The sequence below is a fragment of the Puma concolor genome, chromosome D3 (assembly GCF_028749965.1).
Source record: "Puma concolor isolate L17-30 chromosome D3, mPumCon1.1.hap2, whole genome shotgun sequence".
NCBI classification, from domain to species: domain Eukaryota; kingdom Metazoa; phylum Chordata; class Mammalia; order Carnivora; family Felidae; genus Puma; species Puma concolor.
The window spans coordinates 67,236,369-67,257,598 of NC_141678.1; the positions used below are offsets into that span (position 1 = coordinate 67,236,369).

The window sequence follows — 21,230 nt, forward strand, 5'->3', positions numbered from 1 at the left end:
CCTTAAACTATGGCTCTTGCCTCTCTGGGAGTTTATAATCTATCGCTTTGGGTCAGGGAGTAATTAGAAGCTCATCTACAGCAGGCCTCAGGCGTCTGGTGCAAGCAAGCTGCCCCCGGAGGGGCTGGTGACAGGGCGCGGCCATAGAAGAAGGCTCAGTGCACCTCACCCCTCAAGCCTGCTGGAGACCTGGAACCAAGGTGGAGCTGTAGTGGCCACACCGCACCCCCCCAGCCCCCCCACGGGGCTGCCGCAAGGCCTAGGGGCCGGAATGCAGGGGTCGTGGCCAGCAGGGTGCCCACCTCGGCCTGTGTACTGAGTCAGAACCTCCCCGCTGCCCAGATCCCAAAGCCCAGCCAGGGCCAGCTCCGGGGAAAAGACGACCCCGGGGCCGGGCCTTGCAGGACGGGGCAGCAGGAAGGAGAACATCACCAACGGGAGGGCGGGGGAGGGCAGACAAGTCACAGATACTTGAACTGGTTGGCCTCAGAGATATTCATTGCCCATCTGCACATCTGCAGGCTCTTCCATCTGTCGAATAGCTCCGACTGCTTCACCCTTTGGGAGTAGAGACAGAAGAGAACGTGAAAGGGCCAAGCTGGGCAGAGCGTCGGCATTCGCGATCACCCCTTCCTGCTCCCCATGTGCCCAATCCTGGTGTGGTCCTTTACGCTAACTGTGGTTTCTTATTTTTGGTGTCCTCGATGCTCGGGCACCCAGGGTCTTGCTCACTCCTAGAGGGAGTGAACCGCTCTCCTCCAAGCCTGCCTTCCACATGCAAACCAGCCCGTCCTGAGCCCAAAGCCTCACGGCCTCCTTTATCAACAGAGCCACCAGCCTTAAGGGAACCCAGGAGCTCTCCGAGTTACAGGCACGATGCCATTTCTGTCTGCCCATGTGCATATATTGGGGAGAATCTGAAGCTTTCACCGGCTTCCCGTAGAGGTCCTTGATTCCAAAACCAGGACAAACACTCACTTAACTGTAAAGTAAAAACCAGTTTCATTATGCAGAGCTGGGTCCCCTGTGTTTATTTATTTTTTTATTTTTTTTTAACGTTTCTTTATTTTTGAGACAGAGAGAGACAGAGCATGAATGGGGGAGGGTCAGAGAGAGAGGGAGACACAGAATCCGAAGCAGGCTCCAGGCTCTGAGCGGTCAGCACAGAGCCCGACGCGGGGCTCGAACTCACGGACCGCGAGGTCATGACTTGAGCTGAAGTCGGCCGCTTAAGCGACTGAGCCACCCAGGCGCCCCAAGATCCCCTGTGTTTAAATGGAGGGGAAAGGGTTGTTCCCAAACAGGGCAAGCCTCACCCACAGAAGGAACACATACATGACTGGTACGGGGAGGGGTGATGGGGGAGCGGTGAGTACAGGAGAAATACAGAATAGCGACAAAGTATGTGGATTTTGCACTCAGAAGAGGAGCTGGGCCTCAGAGTTCATATTCCCCCTAACTATGGGACCTCGGGCAGGTTATTCGACCTCTCTGAGTCTCATCTATATAATGGGCATAATAATAGATTATCACTCACTGTCCCAGATCTGTGAAAAGTATTAAATAAGGTGATGCAATAAAGGCCTAAGCATAGGAAGTCCACACGGAAAGTACCTGGTAGATGTAAGCTATCGTTATGGTTAAACTGCACTGCCTAGACTCTGCTCGCTCACAGCCCCCTGGACTTTTCCCCTTTTGTGAAACCCATAACCCATCCCTACTCACTCCTGATCCTTCCCACAAGACAGTAAGTAACGGGAGGGGCAGGGGATCACGCCTGAGTTCACGCCATAAATCCAGGGCGAAGGCACACGGCCGACGTGCGGTAAATATGTGTTGAGCGTATTAATAAACTGGTGAATGAACCAAGAAGTCTGAGTTCCAAGAGAGTCTATAATTATTTATTGAACTCTTCTCTGTAGCGGGAACTGGGGATACAGCAGTGAACAAGACAACTGTCTGCTTCCACGGAGCTTAAATAGCAGGAAGGAGGCAAGTGGAAAACAGGTACATATGCATATGACAACAAAAGCACAAGCGATGAAAGCAAAAATAGAGAAGTGGGACTACGTCCAACTAAAAAGCGTCTGCACAGCGAAGGACCACAACAGAGTACAACGTCAACACAGAGAACAGGAGAAACTATTTGCAGGCCATTTATCTGATGAGGGGTTAACATCCAAAACACATAAGGAACTCTTACAACTCAATAGCAAAAGGCCAAATAACCGGATTTTATTTATTTATTTTTCAATGTGTATTTATTTGCAGGGAGAGTGCACGAGCAGGAGAGGGGCAGAGGGAGAGAGAGAGAGAGAGAGAAAGAGAGAGAGAGAAAGAGGGAGAGAGAGAATCCCAAGAAGCCTCCACGCTCAGTGCAGAGCCCAATGCAGGGTTCAATCCCATGACCGTGAGACCATGACCTGAGCCAAAGTCAAGAGTCAGACGCTTGGGGCGCCTGGGTGGCTCAGTCGGTTGAGCGGCCGACTTGGGCTCAGGTCATGATCTCGCAGTCCGTGAGTTCGACACACTGTCAGCTGTGCTGACAGCTCAGAGCCTGGAGCCTGTTTCAGATTCTGTGTCTCCCTCTCTCTGACCCTCCGCCATTCATGCCCTGTCTCCCTCTGTCTCAAAAATAAATAAATGATAAAAAATAAAAATTAAAAAAAAAAAGTCAGACGCTTGGGGCGCCTGGGTGGCTCAGTCAGTTGAGTGTCCGATTTTGGCTCAGGTCATGGTCTCACGATTCGTGGGTTTGAGCCCCACTTCAGGTTCTGTGCTAACAGCTAGGAGCCTGGAGCCTGCTTCAGATTCTGTGTCTCCCTCTCTCTCTCACGCTCTCTCTCCCTGTTCGCACCCTGTCTCTCAAAAATGAGTAAATGTTAAAAAAAAAAAATTAAAAACAAAAAAGAGTCAGACGCTTAACTGACTGAGCCACCCAGGCACCTCCAAATAACCTGATTTTAAAATGGGCATAAGATGGGGTGCCTGGCTGGCTCAGTTGGTTAAGCATCCAACTTCAACTCAGGTCATGATCTCACGGTTCATGGGTTCGAGCCCTGCATCAGGCTCTGTGCTAACAGCTCAGAGCCTGGAGCCTGCTTGAGATTCTGTATCTCTCTCTCTCTCTCTCTCTCTCTCTCTGCCCCTCCCCCACTCATGCTCTGTCTCTCTCTGCCTCAAAAATAAATAAAACATTAAAAAACAATTTTTAATGGGCACAAGAATTGAAAAGACATTTCTCCAAAGAAAACATACAAATGGCCAACAGACATATGAAAAAGTGCTCAACATCACTAAATATCAGGGAAACGAAAATCAAAACTGCAATGAGATAGCATCTCATACCTGTTAGGATGGCTAATATCAAAAAAAACAAAAGGGGTGTCTGGGTGGCTCAGTCAGTTAAGCGTCTGACTTCGGCTCAAGTCATGATCTTGCGATTCGTGAGTTCGAGCCCCGCCTCAGGTTCCTTCTTGCTGTTAGCACAGAGCCTGCTTCAGATCCTCTGTCTCCCTCTCTCTCTCTGCCCCTCCCTGGCTCACACACACCCTCACAACTGCTCTCGCTCTCTCTCTCTCTCAAAAATAAATGAACATGTTTTTAAAAAAAAACAAAAAAATAAAAACAAAAGATTGCAAGTGTTGGCGAGGATGTGGAGAAAAAGGAGCCCTCGCACGGTGTTGGCGGGAAGGTAACATGGTGCAGACAGCACGGCAAATGATACGGAGGTGCCTCGAAAAATTACAAAAAGAACAACCACGTGACCCAGCAGTCCCACTTCTGGGTATATATCCAAAGGAATGGCCATCAGGATCTAAAAGAACTACATACAGTCCCATGTCCACTGCAGCCTTAGTCAACGTAACCAAGACAAACAATCTAAATGTCCACTGACGAGTGACCAGATAAAGAACATGTGTTATAGACGTACAATGGAATACTACTCAGCCTTTTACAAGAAGGGAATCTGTCACATGTGACAAGCTGGATGAATCTGGAGGACGTTATGCTAAGTGAAAGAAGCCAGTCACAGAGGATATATACAGCATGATTCTGCTCATGATGTATCTAAAATAGTCAATCTCATGGAAACAGAGAAGAGAACGGTGGTTGCCAGGGACTTTGGGAAGGGGACATGGTGAGCTGCTTGCTGTTCGATGTATATAAAGTTTCAGTTATTTAAGATGCCTAAGTTCTAGAGATCTGCTGTACAGCTTAGTGCCTACGTTTAACAACACCGTATTAAACACTTAAGCATTTGTTGACAGGGTAGATCTCATGTGAAGTGTTCTTTCGCCCACTAAGAAAAAGGAAACAGCTGATAGAGCCATGAAGAAAAATGAAGCAAGGCCAAGGAACCAACGAGGGACCGCTTCAGAAGGGTTGGTCAGGGAAGCCTTCCCCAAAGAGGCGAACTTTGCACACAGAACTGAAATGATCAGGAGTGAGCCATGCAAATTATCCGGGGGAAGGAGTATTCCAGGCAAAGAGAAAAGTGAGTGCAAAGGCACAAGGCTGGGAACTTACTTGGTAGCTTTAAGGAGCTGGAAGGAACCCAGCCTTCCATCCTGATGCCTTCCTTCTGGTTTTTCCAAAGCTCCCACAGCAACCGTCACATCTCAGGCTAATGTGACATCAGACGAGGGTGCCATTACACAGCCCCACCCTGGCTCACCCACTGCTTCCCTCCCCTGCACCCTGCAACCTCCAGGCCCTTAGAGCAGTGCCCTACATGGCCAATGTCCCAAACACCTTCTAGAAACACAGCCCTGGCAAGACTGAGGCCAGGGTCCCAGTTCCAACTGTTACCAGTGTCTGGGCCCCATTCTATGTGCCTCCAATGCCTGTCACACACTGGACCAAGGCTGGGGCCTGAACACCCAACCTTGAATCCTGGCTCTGCCCCAACTTGCAGTGTGACCTGACACAAGTCATTTAATCTCTCTGAGACTCAGGTGCTTTATCTGTAAGACAGATACAGTGATCTCTGCCCTGCTAACCTCAAGGGTTGTCAGGAAGATCAAATGAGATAATGTACATAACGATATTTTATAAACTGCTTTACCAAAGCAGAGATCATCTTGAGTTTAAAGATGAGGGGTTGATCACAGGCTCTTATCTCCTTTCTCCCAAGATACCACTAATATTCCGGATGAATAGAATGACTGGGATGGGGGGAGTCCAATGGAAGAGAGATTTGACAAGTGTGTAGAAGGAGGAGGGGGGACATTAGGAGGGGTGACACAGCCCAGAGACAGAGTCCAACCTCATGGGATATTTTAAAGAGGGGTGGAGGGTGGGGAAGGGGCACGGTGCTGAAATGAGCATCATTTGTAAGTCTGTATCTGGAACCATCGAAGCCACCCCCAGAGCAGCCAAATATTTAGTGTCCAGCAAAGGGAGGGGAGGGATTGAACCAGACTGTCAGTCAGTCCCTAAACAAAAGACCAAAAGCGGTCACTCCCAGGGAAAAGATCTGGACATTCTAGCAGCAAAAGGAGCAGCCTCTCCGACAGTGACTCTTCTTTTATTATTTAATTTTTTTAAGTTTATTTATTTTGAGAGAGAGAAAGAGAGAGCAGTGGAAGAGCAGAGAGAGACAGAGAGAGAGAGTCCCAAGCAGGTTCTGTGCTGTCAAAGCAGAGCCTGCCGCAGGGCTCGATCCCACGAACCGTGAGATCATGACCTGAGCCAAAATCAAGAGTGGGACGTGCTCAAAGGGAGACTGAGCCACCCAGGCGCCCCTCCAACAACAACTCTTAAGGAAAGCCTGCTGTCAGTTTCTATCAGCTTTTTACTGTTCTAAATTTAAATATGAATAGATAACCTAGAATCACCTGGTCAACTGGATGGAAACAGAAGACAAACCATTAGTTAAAATATTCAAAGAGGGGGCACCTGGGTGGCTCAATCTGTTGAGCATCCAACTCTTGATTTCAGCTCAGATCAAGATCCCAGGGTCATGGGATCAAGCCCCATGGCAGGCTCCACATTGAGCATGGAGGCTGCTGGACTTTCTCTCTCTCTCTCTCTCTCTCTCTCTCTCTCGCTCTCTCCGCCCCCTACCCCCTCAGTGACTCTCCCCCTCCCTTAAAAAAATATACAAAGAGAAAAATGCTGGAGGAACAAAACACAACTTTAAAATATTCTACTTAGTGTCTCCAGAGATAGTCTAGAAGACACGGCATCCTTAAAGACAGGAATAGACTGCACTCAGAACAAAGAAGGAGCTCTTGGGGAGACAAGTTTGCTCAAAGAGCTGGAAGATGAAGTCAAGGACTCGTCTCAGAAAGTGGAAACAATGGGCAGGGACAGAAAAGCTGAGATCAAATGAGCGATGCAGAAGGTCCACTGTACAACTCTTAGAGGGACTAGAAAAAAAAAGGAAGTAGAGAAGAATAGAGAGAAGGAAATATTTTTAAAAATCCAAAAGAACATTTAAGAGTTTGGACATGAGCCCCAAATTAAGAGGTCCCCACAGGTGTCTATCCCGAAGGACACCACTGGGACATTTCAGAACCACAGGCTCCGGAAACACTCCAGAGAAAAGAAAACGGGTCACCTCCAAAGGAATGACTAGCAACACATTCCTCTAGCCCAGGATGCCCAAAGGTGATGGGGAGAGCCGTCGGCATTCTAAACGACTCGCCCCTAAAACACCAACCCCGTCCAACCAGCAATCAGGTATAAAGGTAGAATTAGGTCATTGAGACACAGAACTCAAAGAACTCAAAACCCTTACCCCTGATGCATCATTTTTTGGGAGATTACCAGAAGATGAGTGGGAAGCAAAATGAAGGAGTAAACAAGCAGCAGCTATGGGTTCTAAGCAAAAGTGAATCCAACCCAAGGAGGCAGAGGAGGGAAGTTCCCAGGACAATCGCGTGTGACCCACCAAGAGAGCAGCCTGTCCATGCTGGAGCAAGACGATGAAGGGAAAAGCTGAGGGGAAGGCCTGGCTGATGGGAGAGGCAAGCTAAAAACCAAAATAGGGCATAAAAGAGACAAAGAGTTCAAGAGGGAAAAAATGACAAGAAGCTCCAGGAAAAAGGGGGAAGGGGAGTGTACAAGGAAGGAAGCAGAATCACTATTTTCTGATCTTGAAATTTTAGAGTCAACCTACCGAGAAAACCCCGAAACGACTCATTATGGGTACAAACCGAATGTAAATGTTATCAGCCTTGACCTTTTAAAGGTAAACCCGTGGGTGACTGGAGCCAGAGGCTGGAACCAAAATAAGGGGATAATTTTTTTTTTTTTTATTTTTTTTTTCAACGTTTATTTATTTTTGGGACAGAGAGAGACAGAGCATGAACAGGGGAGGGTCAGAGAGAGAGGGAGACACAGAATCGGAAACAGGCTCCAGGCTCTGAGCCATCAGCCCAGAGCCCGACGCGGGGCTCGAACTCACGGACCGCGAGATCGTGACCTGGCTGAAGTCGGCCGCTTAACCGACTGCGCCACTCAGGCGCCCCAAGGGGATAATTTTAATAGCCTCATCTCACAAAGTACGGGATCAAGAGACACTGCCAGTATTTGGTAGAACAAGAAACAGGTTCCTCGGGCAATCTATAGACAGAAGAACTAAAAATAGCAATATCTCTCAACCCGGAAGAGAGGGGAGGAGGCGGGGGGGGGGGGGGTGTAAGGGGGCCGAATCCTCACCCACTGAGGCAGGAGGCGAGTGCACGCTGTGCAAACTTGGTAGGTCGGTGGGTCAAGAAATAACAGCAGGTGCATATTACCAATAGGTGTGGAAGTAATTACAGGAAGAAACAGCCAAGAGTCAAAGGAGCAGGGTGGGTGGAAGAAGGTATGCAGGAGGGACCTGGCTTTTTATTATCACCAGCTTTTGTATCCTACTTGATTTTCCATGAGGGTAATGACTAGGCGATAAGGGCCATCTCTGTTCTCCTTCTTCTTTCTCCCCCTTTTCTTGATGGCCTCCCGTTTCCACCCAGTTCTCGGGTATACACGTGCCCAATCCGCTCATTCATGTAACAAACACGTCCTAAGCCCGTGCAGGGTCACGCTCGCTCGGGGGACCCAGAGAGCTCTGGGCGCCAAAGGGCCTCTCAGCCCTTGGAGAACCCTTGCTCCCAGCCTCCCTTCCCGGGTTTAGTGCAAGGTTGCCCGCCCCAGAAAGATGGAGGAGGAGTGGCATGAGAGGCCCCGGGGAGACGTCCCAGGTACCACCCCCATCTGGCTTAAAAATAAAGAACCTCTAAATAAATAAATAAAATTAAAAACTAAACCAAACTAAAATAAAGAGACTCTAGAACGATCACATGCAAACAAATAACTTGTACAAGCCCTCGTGACAATGCGTTTCATGATAAATGGCCATGGAGTAATTCCTCTTGCGTCTGACATTGTCAGGGACCGAGGCCTTTTCCATGTGGGAATTTTCCGGCTGACTGGTTTCTACCAGCGTTCCGAGCAATTCTGGATCGGAATCATTCCCAGATGACTCACACCCCTCCCTGTCTCCTCAGAACGCCAGCTGACATTCTTACGCCCAAAGGGCCTCGCGGCCCATCCGTCCAGCCCCCTCCGTTCACAGATGGCGATTTAACCTTTCCCCAATGACTCAGAGTCTCCGCTGCGAGCACCGCTCGTGGCTCTGGGCCAGAGCACAGTAAAGCCCACGGGTGCCCTGGTGATGCCAGAACCATCCGAATCAGAGGTCGGCCTCTGGGCTCTCTGATTTCAGCCCTGGAGAGCCCACTGAGGCTCACAGAGCCAGGCTGGCAGACAGCAGGCTCGCTGCTCCCAACCGTCCCACCAGCCTCAAGCCGATGCCCCGCAAAGAGCCTCTGTCTTGCCTCTCCCCTCAGAGCCCGGGTACCACAGGGATCCAGGGCCCTGGAAGAAATGGGGTAGTGCGAGGCCCAGGGGTCACCAGCTCGGATGGCTGCTCAGCTCAGGAGACCAGAGAGGGCGCCCGAGGGCAGGGATGAGAGCTCGAGCTAAACATGCGGAGCACCGAACCCGCATCCACGACATGGGACAAAGGTTTGCACAGATCACGGAAGCGCGAGGTTCCTCCCTCCCACCCCACCACGTTTGTGGTGTAGGGCCTGGGTCATTTTGACTTTCGTCCCCGAATGGAAGCTGCAACAGAGACTGTTATGGGCTGAATCATCGTTCCCTCAAAACTCATATGTTGAAATCCTAACCCCTGAGGCCTCAGAATGTGAGTCTTGGGAGACAAGGTCTTTACAGAGGTAGTTAAGCTAAAATGAGGTCATTAGGGTGGGCCCTAATCCAATATGACTGACGTCCTCATTAGAAGAGGAAATTAGGACACAGACAGGAGGGACAGGAGGAAGCCCGTGTGAAGACGGAGAAGGCGGCCATCTGCAAGGCAAGGAGAGAGGCCTCCGAAGAAGCCGTCCCTGTCGGCACCCCGCTCTCAGACCTCTAGCCTCCAGAACTGTGGCGTATGAAGTTCCGTTGTTTAGGCCCCTGGCCTGTGGAACAGGAAGTTATGTAGAAGGATGACCAACTCATGGGTCTCTCAGATCTCCGAGTCTAGACCACGAAGTAACCATGAAGAGACTATCTGCGTTGTGTAATTTAAAAAGTAATTATTTGCCTTTGAAAACACTAAGGAATGTTGTCAACAGGTGCGCTCTGGCTTTCCAGAATGACACGGTTAAGGGCCTGAGGTCTTTGAATTCTGGGAAAAGACAAAGGATCTCTGCTTAGGAGCTGATGAATTTGGCTCGCGCCTGAGGTCCCGGTGGCCACGTTTGCCACTAAATCCCAAGTCCTCAACCAAGCACATCACATGCACTTGCACTGCCACTTGCTTAAAGCTTTCTCACGGGTTCCCACGGCCCTCAGATGATGATAGAATCTGGATCCCAGACCACACTGCTAGACCTCACAAGGTCGGGCCCCCATCTGCCCCTCCAGCCACATGGCTTCCGGGTCCCCCTCTCACACTGGCATTCAAGCTCCCCTTCAGAGCCTGGGACACAGCGGGCTTCCTCCTGGCACAGGGGCCTTTGCACAGACTGGAACCTCAGTCTGGAACCTTCCTGGCCTACTTAATTCCTATTGCTCGTCCGATGGGAGCACCGGCATCCCTTCCTCAGAGAAGCTTTGCCTGACAACCCCCTCCCCACCCGAGCCCAAGTCAAGCTCCCTGCCATCCCCTTGTCTCTCTAGGGTAGTTATTAATGTCTGCTTCCCTGCCGGGCTGTGAGCTCCATGAGGGCAGAGACCACGGTGCGTGTGCAGCCGAGGGCTGGGTGGTGTTGATGGGAGGCTGAGCTGCCTCACACGTTGACCTCTAGAGAGGGTTACGTAGACCCTTGGTTTGCAAAGGGACCAGAAACAACGCAGCTATTCCCAGCTGGATTTCTTGGAGCTTTCCTGCAGCTACTAAGCTTAAGGATTCTGAATGACAGCCCAGAAAAGCTGCCGCTGCTGGTGGTGGCTCCAAAAAGGAAAGAAAAGGGAGGGAGACACATTTATTTGTTTATCGAGCACCTCTGTGTGCTACTATGGATGTGGACTCTCTGCTCTCACATGTTATTTCATCTAGTCTTTATGGAAACCCTTCAAAGCTAGGTAATAGTGTCCCAATTTCTATAGGTAAGAAAAGGCTCAGAGAGGTTAAGTAATTTGTATAAAGATGCAGAGCTCGTAAGATCCCAGGCCTGCCAGACCCCGGGGACCATGCTCTGACCTGATTTCCACACCACATGGAAATCATGTCAAATAGCTAAAGGAGCCATGGCTCCTGCCCGTGGGCCATGGACAGTGGTCCCAGCGATCACGGCAGGGGCCCACGAGTCCACAAGAGCATCCAACACCACCTGACCCCGAATAAACCATATTCCTTCCACACCCAGCTAGAACCGTTTTCAAACACATAGGAATTTTATTTGAAATTAAGTATCGTGGGGTGCCTGGGTGGCTCAGTCGGTTAAGCGTCCGACTTCAGCTCAGGTCACGATCTCGCGGTGCGTGAGTTCGAGCCCCGCGTCGGGCTCTGGGCTGATGGCTCAGAGCCTGGAGCCTGTCTCCGATTCTGTGTCTCCCTCTCTCTCTGCCCCTCCCCCGTTCATGCTCTGTCTCTCTCTGTCCCCAAAATAAATAAACGTTTAAAAAAATTTTTTTTAAGAAATTAAGTATCGTGATTCACACAACAAAGTCCCTCTCAGGGGGGACGATGGACTCATGGTGGTCCCGTGTGGGAGAGAAGGAGGGGGTGAGCACACGCGCTGAAATGTTCCGCACAGGATGCGCTTCTCCTCCCGTGGCTTATAAAAGAGCCATAGGCGCCGTATTGTTGAGCGCGAAGCAGAAAGTACAGTTCTTCCGCGATGTGTGCAAAAAGAGAAAAAAGAAATAGATCCATGCGCGAGGCTGGTTTACGCAGACTCTCTGGGAAGACGCACAAGGACACGCTGGTCGCCTCTGACAAGAAACGGGGGGCTCTGAGCAGGGGAATCTTCACTGTGTACCTTTTTGGACTACTTGAATGTTGTATCACTCCAACACCAACATTTGGTAAGAAATGTAATCAATCAATATAAAATTTTTAAAAGGCAATAGCAAAGGGCCATGCTTAAAGCCTCCGCTCGGAGTACTGGATTTCAGGTGAGATGCTCCTGTGCCCTCTTCGGTTTCTGTACAAGAGGAGCCCGGCGATGATATCACGGAGACTGGAAATTGAGACAGGGACTGAATCCCCAGAGTCCTGGGGACGTGCAAACCTGGCCTTTTTTTCATTAAATGCAATTTTATCCCTGCTCTCCAAATGCCAGAGGCCCTGGGGGGGGGGGGGGGGCGGGAAGGAGGACCTAATTCTTGCTCTGCTGAGATCAGCCACCTTCCTGTCTTCGGCCGTGCCCCACCCTGCCCCCTGGTCCTGCCCCATCCCACGTGCACCGTCACCCACCACCCACCCCGGCCACACTCACATGGACAGCACCTTCACTTCCAAGATTTCGTGTCTCAGCTCCAGGCATCTTGTGGAGTTATACTCAAACGGGCCCTCGTAAAACTCAAAGTACCTGGGAACCAACAGGGACAGAGGTTACTATGCAGAGAAGCCGGCCAGACCTTTGGGGGACTGCGGGGTTCTCGTGGGGGGTGGGGGTGTGTCTATTAGCCGGTCAAATACATACAGCACATCAATGCCACCCAGCAGATGACCTAGTGGGAGGGGGCACCAGGACCTCGGGGGCCCTCTGGCTTGATCGCCGGGTGGTTGACTACTCAGAGCACCCCGCTATCCCAGGAGTGTAAGGCTTTACGAGGGATGAACTCATCGTGGCAAATCATGGCATTCTGAAGCAGGCTGGGTTCCAAACTAGTGGCTGCAAAGGAGAAGGGAAGCGGGGGGGGGGGGGGGGGGGGGGGAGACGCTCTGAGTACCGTGTCCTTCTCCAGCTTCCTGTGATCGGTCCCTGCCGGAGGCAGTGCTGGGAGTCTGGGCAGTGAGACCCAGACTTTCAACCGGTCCTGCCCTTTCCTGCCCCTTTCTCCTCCCCTTGGGCAAGTGCCACACGGGGACAGCCTCAAACACGGCCAAGATCTTCTGCTTTTGCTACACTCATTAGCCCCCTTGACTCTCATGCTCCCACCGTGACTGGGTGAGACTGACGTTTCTTTCTCCCCATTTGGCAGCTGAGAACACTGAGGCTAAACAGATAGAGCTCCAGGGCACACCAGCGGTAGGGCAGGGTCAGGCTCGGGCCGGGTCCCACCGCAGAGGGGCACACGCCCTTTCCAACACCGGCTGGCTGGCTCCCCCAGCCAGAGCCACCTCGGGATCCCTTCCGCAGCTCCACGCAGAATAACGCCAATTTTGGCCAGCGCCTGCCGAGCCCTTTCCTCGGGCCACACGCTTGCCCTGGATGCGCTCCCTTTTCATCTTTAGAACCAGCCTACGAGGCAACTGACCATCGCAAGCATCCCGAAGAAGCCCCGGGGGTTGACTCGCTGGCCCAGAGTCGCACAGATGGTAGGTGGCAAAGCTGGGGCATGAACCGACACGTTGACTTGAGGCTGCTCTTGTCCACGCTCCACCGAGGACAGCTGGTGGCCCCTGAAAAGGGCCCTGTGGCCTCCCGCAGCCACCGGGTGAGGAGACCTTTAAAACACCCTCCTCGTTGGGGCGCCTGGGTGGCGCAGTCGGTTAAGCGTCCGACTTCAGCCAGGTCACGATCTCGCGGTCCGTGAGTTCGAGCCCCGCGTCAGGCTCTGGGCTGATGGCTCAGAGCCTGGAGCCTGTTTCCGATTCTGTGTCTCCCTCTCTCTCTGCCCCTCCCCTGTTCATGCTCTGTCTCTCTCTGTCCCAAAAATAAATAAATGTTGAAAAAAAAAATAAAAAAAAAAAACACCCTCCTCGCACCTGAAGTTTCACCAGCCCAGGGCAGGAAGAGGGCCTGGGTGGGGGGAGGGTTCCTGCAGACGAAACACAGCAGTTCACTGCTGGGCTCGGCCAGAGGCAGGACGGGGCCTCTCCTCGTGGCCTCTCTCTCTCTCTGGAGTGGCCTCTCTCTGGAGGTTGCTCAGAAGGGGTTGGGCAGGGGCAGGGGCGCCTGGGTGGCTCAGTCGGTTGAGCGTCTGACTTCTGTCTTTGCTACCTCTGTACCTTTTGCACTACAGGCCAGAAAGCTAAAACCTACATTTCCCAGACTCCCTTGCAGCTAGGGTTTGGATAGAATCTAGGTTCAACCAATCAGAAGCATTTGCACGAGACTGACTCAGAGCTGGGTTAGAGGTGAACAATGACAAGGCTCCAGGCATTGTTTTGCGGGTGCAGAGTGTGGCGGAAGGGCACAGGGCACGGCTCTTGGAAACTGCAGGCTTAGCAGCACCTTCTTGATTACATCAGGGGCAGCAGCTTTCACGGTGGCCCCGTTTCACGGTGCAGTTCGGGGAGGCTCAGCCTTCGGTCTTTCTTCAGCTTTCCCAAAGATTCCGAGCTAGCCGTGCCCTAAATAATCCCTTTCTGTTTTCACTAGCTAAATGGGCTCTGTTATCTGCAATTAAGAACAGGGGGTCAGCATGAGGCCACCAGAAAAGCCTGCGACCTTGGCTGTAACTCACGTCATTTTCCAGTCACACAACAGTAAGTGAGGTGTGGCATCTTACCACGGAGATCACTGTTTGCAACCAGAGCCAGGGCCACTAGGTCCTCTGGAATCCACTGGGTCACCTGAAGCCGTGGTCTCAGGCTGCTGCTAAGAAAAGCTCCAGATTCAAATGGTGCAGGGGTTATTTCGGGGGAGACTTAGCCCAGAGCTCTCAGGGGGTTGGGGGTCTTACAGACACATCGTGGACATGCCTCTAAACCCAGCTGTGTGACTTTGGTAAATCGCTTCCCCTCTCTGGGCCTCTTCTTTCTCCTCCTGAAAACAATCGGTTTAAACTAGGTGGTAGCCAAGGCCCCAGCCAGCACGACAATATGATCCCAAGTCTCCCTCAGTGTTTCCCACTCGCTAACCAAGCCAGAGTGAGACACAGTTTGTGGATGAATGATCCACCGACACGAGGAAGAAGCTCGCGAAGATCAGCCAGCCCCTCCGCCGCCTCCATGAGGCCATCTCTGCCTTACCTCTGCCAGCCTCCACTCGGTCTCCTGCTGTCCTGAACCCCCAGCCTCACCCATCCAGGGAACCAGGCAGTGCCGTGACTCCAAATGGTCTCGCGCCTCGTGTCTGGTGGCTATTAGGTGGACAGGCCTTCAGAACGGGGTCACGTCCTTTCTCTGCCACCCCCCCGCCCCCCGGCCCAAGCCACCCTAGGCCCATCGCTTTTGTGAGCCTTAGTTTCCTCATCTGTAAAATCCACACACGAGAAAGGGGCAGTGCACGTGTGACAGGGCTGAGGTAAGATAGCGATGAGAATTTCACGGAAAGCCCCGGCACAGTAGCTGGCACGCAGCAAGAGCCCAAGAAATGTTTGTTCCGTTCTTTCTCCTTTCTCCTGCCATCAAAGGACAGGAGTGGCCAGAGAGTCAGCGACTTGCTTCTGGACCTCAGCTGGCTGATGGCAGAGCTGAGTCAGGCACGACGAACCTCAGGAAGCTTCTCCGCCATCTGGACCGGCTGGAGTCCTCCTTCCGCTGCTACTGGTAAACCTCTCCCCTGCCACCCTGCGCATAAAGCCCATGACGTGTTCTGCCCGGACATGGGACTGTCCCTGATCACCCAATTCTGCGGCAGACTCCGTGCCGAAGCTATATGTGTTTCGGATGCTTTAATATCCGGGGCCTTGTTGACCCTGGGGCTAGCCAATCCCTCCAGACGGTAACCTCCCGTGAGCGCACGTTTCCTACGCAAACAACCCAATCCAGAGCTCATAACCCACCACCACCACTCCTCTCACATTCAGGGCCTCTTTCCCCCTGCCCTTATCATCCCAGGACCAGGTACCACACAGCTAAGGACAGCCCTTAGGCCCCAGAGTCCACCAATCCCTGTGCCCCTGACTCAGCTGTTTCTTCCCCAGAAACCCCTGTGAAGGCTCTTGCCCACTTTCCCCTCTCACCCTCTCTGCCTCCTGACCAGCCCTGGTGGTCCCCTATGTGGCCTTTACGGTGCGACGTGCCTCCTGTGTCTACGGATCTGTGAGTATAAAGTCTTCCTCCTTCGTGGCATTGACTCCCACTTCCGTGGAGTCTTGCCATACGTGACGATACCGAACCCCAGCTACCCCGAAAACACCCCACGTGATGCTTCAGCCAAGTTGTCAAAAGCGCCCCACACCGGGGTCTACAGCCCCAGGTGTCCTGTCTGAAGACGGAGCCAATGGCCCTGTTCCTGTCTCCATCCTACCCGGCTTTGCTGTTTTGAGCTGCACTGCTTCATCTCCGTCTCTAAAGCTAACACTCGAGGAAGCAAGATCATAACAACCGCTGCCGAGAGCCCCCCCTCCGGACTCCGCTTCTGACGGGACACCCAAGGACTGCGTTCTGGAAAAAGCATGGTAATCCCTGTCTGGCGGGGACACAGACTTTGATGCGGACGTCACAAGTGAGGCTTCCGTCTCCTTGTGTAATGACGTGGGAAGACGCTCCCAGGATGATGCTGAACGGGAAACACAAGCTACAGCACTGTGATCTCCCGAAAGAACGGTATATACATCTGTGAGTGGACAGGCCGCAGGGAAGGGCCCTACCAAAGCACTGATGGGCGGCTTCTTTGAATAATGGGATTGTGAATGACTGTTAAAACACTTCTCTGTACTTTTGTAAGTTTTCTGTAATGGGGTTATGACTCTTTCGCTATTGGAAAGCACTAATAGATGCCCCTTTATTTAAGTCCTAGATCTCCCACGAAACAGTTCGAGCTTCCCGTCAAACTGCCAGTAGTCTGAGAGAAGCAGTCTCTCCAACTCTCTGGACTCCACTGGCCTCTCAGGGTGAGTCAGTCGCTGTCTCTTTGTCCAATTCTCGAAAGCCGATCTCTGCCCGGCGCAGAGGGAGGGGCCCCGGCATCGCATTCGGCACCTCACGGGTATGAATAGTCACGGCTGCTCAGACCAGCTCATCTCAGATGCCACTTGGCTTCCGGCAGTCAAGTCTGGGGCGGGCGCCAAGCTGCCTCCATCCTGCCCCCTCCTCTGTGCCCTCAGGGACCATGGGGGGTGGGGGGGGAAGGGCCAGGCAGCCCAGGCTGCCCAGCCAGCAGGTGATGGCCTCTGCTAAGGGAGAAGACAAACTCAGAGGTGACCACGGCAGTCCTGCGTGTTAGTTTCCATCCTCCTACCCAGACGCGGGCTCCAGTTCTGCAGGCTGAGGAGGCCTCTTGTCAGCGTGGCCGGGGGCCCTCATGCATCCCTGCCAGCCTTTGTCCATGAGCCTGCCCCTCATAGGGCCCTCCTGTTGGTCTGAACCCTCTCAGGAGCTTCATCAGGACCATGGGGTCTTTTTTTTTTTTTTTTCAAGCTTATTTATTTATTTTGAGAGTGAGACAGCACAAGTAGGGATGGGGCAGAGAGAGAGACAGAGACACAGAGAGACACAGAGAGAGAGAGAATCCCAAGCAGACTCTGCACCACCAGCACAGAGCCTGATGTGGGGCTCAAACTCACAAACCACGAGATCATGACCTAAGCCGAAGACGGATGCTTAACCGACTGAGCCACGCAGGCACCCTAGACTGTGGGGTCTTTCTTGGAGGTCCCAGAACTTGAGCCCCAGCAAGCACCTGGCTGGAACAAGATAAGGTGCATGCCTTCAGATTTCTATCTAACACTGCCCCTCGTCCCCGGGTGCTGATGGTATTCAAGAGGACAGGAGCCCAAGGAGGTCTCTATGTCCTTCAAGAGCCTCCACCAGCCCAGAGCAGGGAAGCGGCCCCAGCTCAGCAATCTGAACCCCTGCACTCTTCTCAAACCTGGTACAGAGTTTCAGAGGACCACAGAGTGGTTTATGTATTCCACGCTGGGTAGGAATACAGTGAGGGTATGGCACCTCTGTGCAAATTAGGAAAAAGTACCTCTTTCTCCAGATGAATTAAGCCACATGCCAGTCACATGATTTATCAAGTGAGAGTGAGCTGGATGTCAACCCTGCCTGACCCCTTAGCTGGGTTCTTTGTGCAGTGCCCATCCTGCACAACTGTATGTGGCAGTCTGAGACTAGACTCTTTAACTTTGTCTTGTTTAATTCTCCCGACAGCCCTACGAGGACAGGCATTGTTTCCCCACTTTTATACCCAAGATTCAGACTGTAAGTGGAAAAGCAACTTGCCCAAAGTCACTCAGCTCATAAATGGGGGTGCTGGAAAGGGGACCTCAGGCTTTCAGGAGCCCAGAACCTATGTTCTTCACTGACTGCAGTGTACTCCCTCTCCCTGATTCTGACAAGCCACGGTTATGGGGGGGTGGGGGGGATTTCTCGGCGAGCAACCCCGTCCCCTTCAGTGAGCTCCGTGCTATTTCGGGGCCAGAACAGCTGCCATCTCGAGACAGCGCGCTACCCGTCAGAGCAAACGCACAGAAACCAGAGTCTGGAAACTGCAGCCTGACAATTCAGAGGACTGCGGCGTCTTCTCAAATAGGTGCAGAGAGAACCAAGAAGAGCTGGGCTGTCAACTGCAGGTCACAGCTGCCCAGAGGAGACACTCCCCCCTCCCCGGGTGGCAGAGAGACCTGACTCGGCCCCCTGGCTGGACGCTGGCTCTCCCTGGGCCACCATTTCCTCATTTATCCGTGGGAATCTGCAGAGGGGGTTGAAGGATCAGAACGGAGAGCTAAGAAAGCCTGATGTTCTGAATACAACCCTCGATAGTCCCGTGATCCATCCACTGTCGGCGCGAGCTTCCCTGGAGGGTCGTTCCTGGCATGCGGTGGGGGCTGGGGGGTCAGGGGCAAAAGCCTGTTGCCACTCCTCCTTTCCACCCCCCCACCCCCGCCCTGTGGGTCTGCAGGGCCCCACACCCAGTGTGCCGACAGTCCACGCAAGAGTGCACGCGCGGGAGCCTTACTTTCTGCGCTGCACCAGGGAGCCCTGGAAAGCTCCCCTCTAAAATCCGGCCCAATCACCCGGCACACCTCCACGTGTCTAAACGAGCATGGTCGGCCTTCCACCCGGACACCGCCCTACTGCCCCTCTGCGCCTCACCACCATGCCCCGGGGGCCCAAGCTAAACGCTGAGACCTACTGGCCTCCTCGTACTTCCCCTCCCCTCCCCACCCCAGCTGGCCACCTCTGCTCCCTTCGGGGTCCTTCTCTCCCTCCCGGCACCAGGGGCGTGAATCGGTCCTCTTTTCCCACTGGAGGGTTGTCTCTGTCGAGAACGCTCTTTCCTCACCGTGTCTTCTGTGCTGCTACCTGCTTGCACATCAGAGGCCAGCTTCCTGGCAGCCTTCTGTGTTCTGCCTCGAACGTGCCTACAGCCCCCGGCACGCTCCCCAGCTCAGCCCTTAGTAAACTGGACTTTGTGCAGCTCCCCTCGACGGATGGCTCTTCTCCTCTTTCACTCACCGAAGATTTACTGATCCATTGCTACACGCCAGGCACAGTTTCAGGCCAGGATGCACTGACGACCAAGCCAGATACAATCCCCGCCCCCCGCCCTCCTGGACTTCCACGAGAGGAGACAAATGAAATATTAATGCAACATAGTGCCAAGTAGTAATGAGCTCTATAAAAGTAAAACAGGACAGGGGGCTGGAGGGTCCCTGGAAGGCTGGTAGGAGGTCAAGGAAGGCCTCTCTGAACAAACAGAAATGGAGCCCTCAGCAGGAGCGCAGGAAGAGCATTGCAGACAGGGAAGGGCGAATAAACACAAATACCCCGAGGATGGAAAAAGCCAGCGGGCTGCAGGGACAGGGCAGTGGGGGTGGTGGGGTGGACAGGCAGAGGACATGAGGCCGGAGAGGCGAGCGGCACCAGGTCAGGCTGGGCCTGTGGGCCCCTCAATACAGCCGGGCGTTGAAGCAGAGGAATCGCACGGTCTGATGGAAAAGTTCCCTCTGGCCGCTGCAGGGAGGACGGACTGTAAAGCGACAGACAGACGGGACTGTTGCCGCCTGAGAAGAGGGGGATTGCACAGAGTGGCAGCTAAGACGTGGGAGAAGGCGACAGAGCAGGAAATGGGTTAAGGATAAGCTGATGACAAGATCTACGCAGCGACAAAGAAAGAGAGAAATCAACGGTAACTCCTAGGAGTTTCGCTTGGACAACTGGTTGCATCACAGAGCCATTTCGAGAGGAGGGAACGATGAAGATAAACAGCGTGGGCGGAAGTCAGAAGCCCCCGGGCCACGGTAAGGCTGCTGGGACTCTCAGACATTCGGGAGGACATCGTAAGTAGGCAGTCAGCAGTGCAGTGCAGAGGCCAGGGTTAGAGATACATGTTCCAGAGTCAAGGCACAAAGGACGAAGTGAGATCTCAGAGGAGGGCAGAGCACAGAGGGGCGCGTGCAGTCAGCTCCGACATTCAGATGGTGGCAGGGGAGAAGGGGCCACGGAAGGAGACTGAGAAGGGAAGTCTGTGGGAACAAGGAAAACCCAGAACACCCAATGCCACAGAAGTCAAGAGCAGAGAACATTTCCAGGACAGAAGGGTCGGCTCTGTCCAGAGCTAATGGAGGCCAAGGAAGAGGAGGATGGATGAGGTCTTGCTGCCCTAGCAACCAGACGGTCATCAGTGACCTTGACCGGCGCAGATTCAGGGGAGCCGGGAGGCAGACGCCCCACTGGCATGGCTTGAGGTGAGGACGGAAGTGGGAGGTGCTGGACACGGTCACCGCGGCAGTCTGCGTGACGAGCAGAGTGAGTGCCACGGGCTGAAGGTGTGTGCCCCCCCCCCAAACTCACGTGCTGAAACCTAACCCCCCAATGTGATGGCATTAGGAGGCGGGGTCACTGGAGGGCCATTAGGTCATGAGGGCGCAGCTCTCACACATGGCATCAGTGCCTTTATAAAAGGGACCCTACAGAGCTCTCTCACCCTCTTCCCACCAGGCGAGGGCACAGCACGAAGATGACGGTGTGCAAGGCAGGGTGGGCTCGCAACTGACCCTGAACTGTGCTCTCCTCCTGATCTCAAACAACCAGCCTGCAGAACTGGGAGGGACAGTCAGTTGCGTGTGAGGGACCCGCCAGAGGAAGAAGGAAGAGACCCGAGTGCTCTGTAGGAGCCCCGGTGGAGGGTGAGGGGGGGAAGGTTTACATCTGTACAAGGAGGCCTGCGCGGGAGGACAGCCTCTGTGAGCCCCATCGCCCCATCACCCCCGCCCCAGCACAGTCTTTAAGGCCATCAACCTAGCAGGTGCCGGCCGTGTGCATGGCTACGCGGAGTGCGAAACTGGGACGGCCTCGGGCGCCTTCCTATCCGGGAGCCCCCTAAACTGCTGATCACGGGTGCATGCTTGGTCCTCCAGCCTGACCCCACTCCCCTTTTACTTGGCATTCTGGGAGCAGACCTGGGGGAGGCCCTGGCAGGCACCTTCGATCATCTGATCTGGACACCAAGGCTCAGAGAGAAAGTCCTCATACTCAGCCATGAGTCAGGATGAAGCTGGGGCCCAGATCTACCCAGAAGGTCCTCTCGGGGGACCCCACCACTAGTGCCTGAACAAGGTGACAGTTCAACGGATGAGGGAACTGGGGCACAGACCCATGCACCCAAGTGGTCACTTGCCCAGGAGACTCCATTCAGACTCAACCAAGGGCCACAAAGCTCGAGGGCCAGGGGGACTTTACCACACGGGACACCACCACTTGATGAGTCCCAGGACGCCAA

At 53.3% G+C, this 21,230-nt stretch overlaps 1 protein-coding gene across 1 annotated transcript in view; it reads right to left on the reverse strand.

Annotated features, from left to right (window-relative positions):
- Positions 1–21,230, reverse strand: part of ST8SIA5 (ST8 alpha-N-acetyl-neuraminide alpha-2,8-sialyltransferase 5) — a 59,615-nt gene that overhangs the window by 15,382 nt on the left and 23,003 nt on the right. Inside the window, 2 exon segments of the mRNA XM_086682890.1 lie at positions 472–558; positions 11,943–12,035. Coding sequence (XP_086539016.1) covers positions 472–558; positions 11,943–12,035 — 180 coding nt within the window.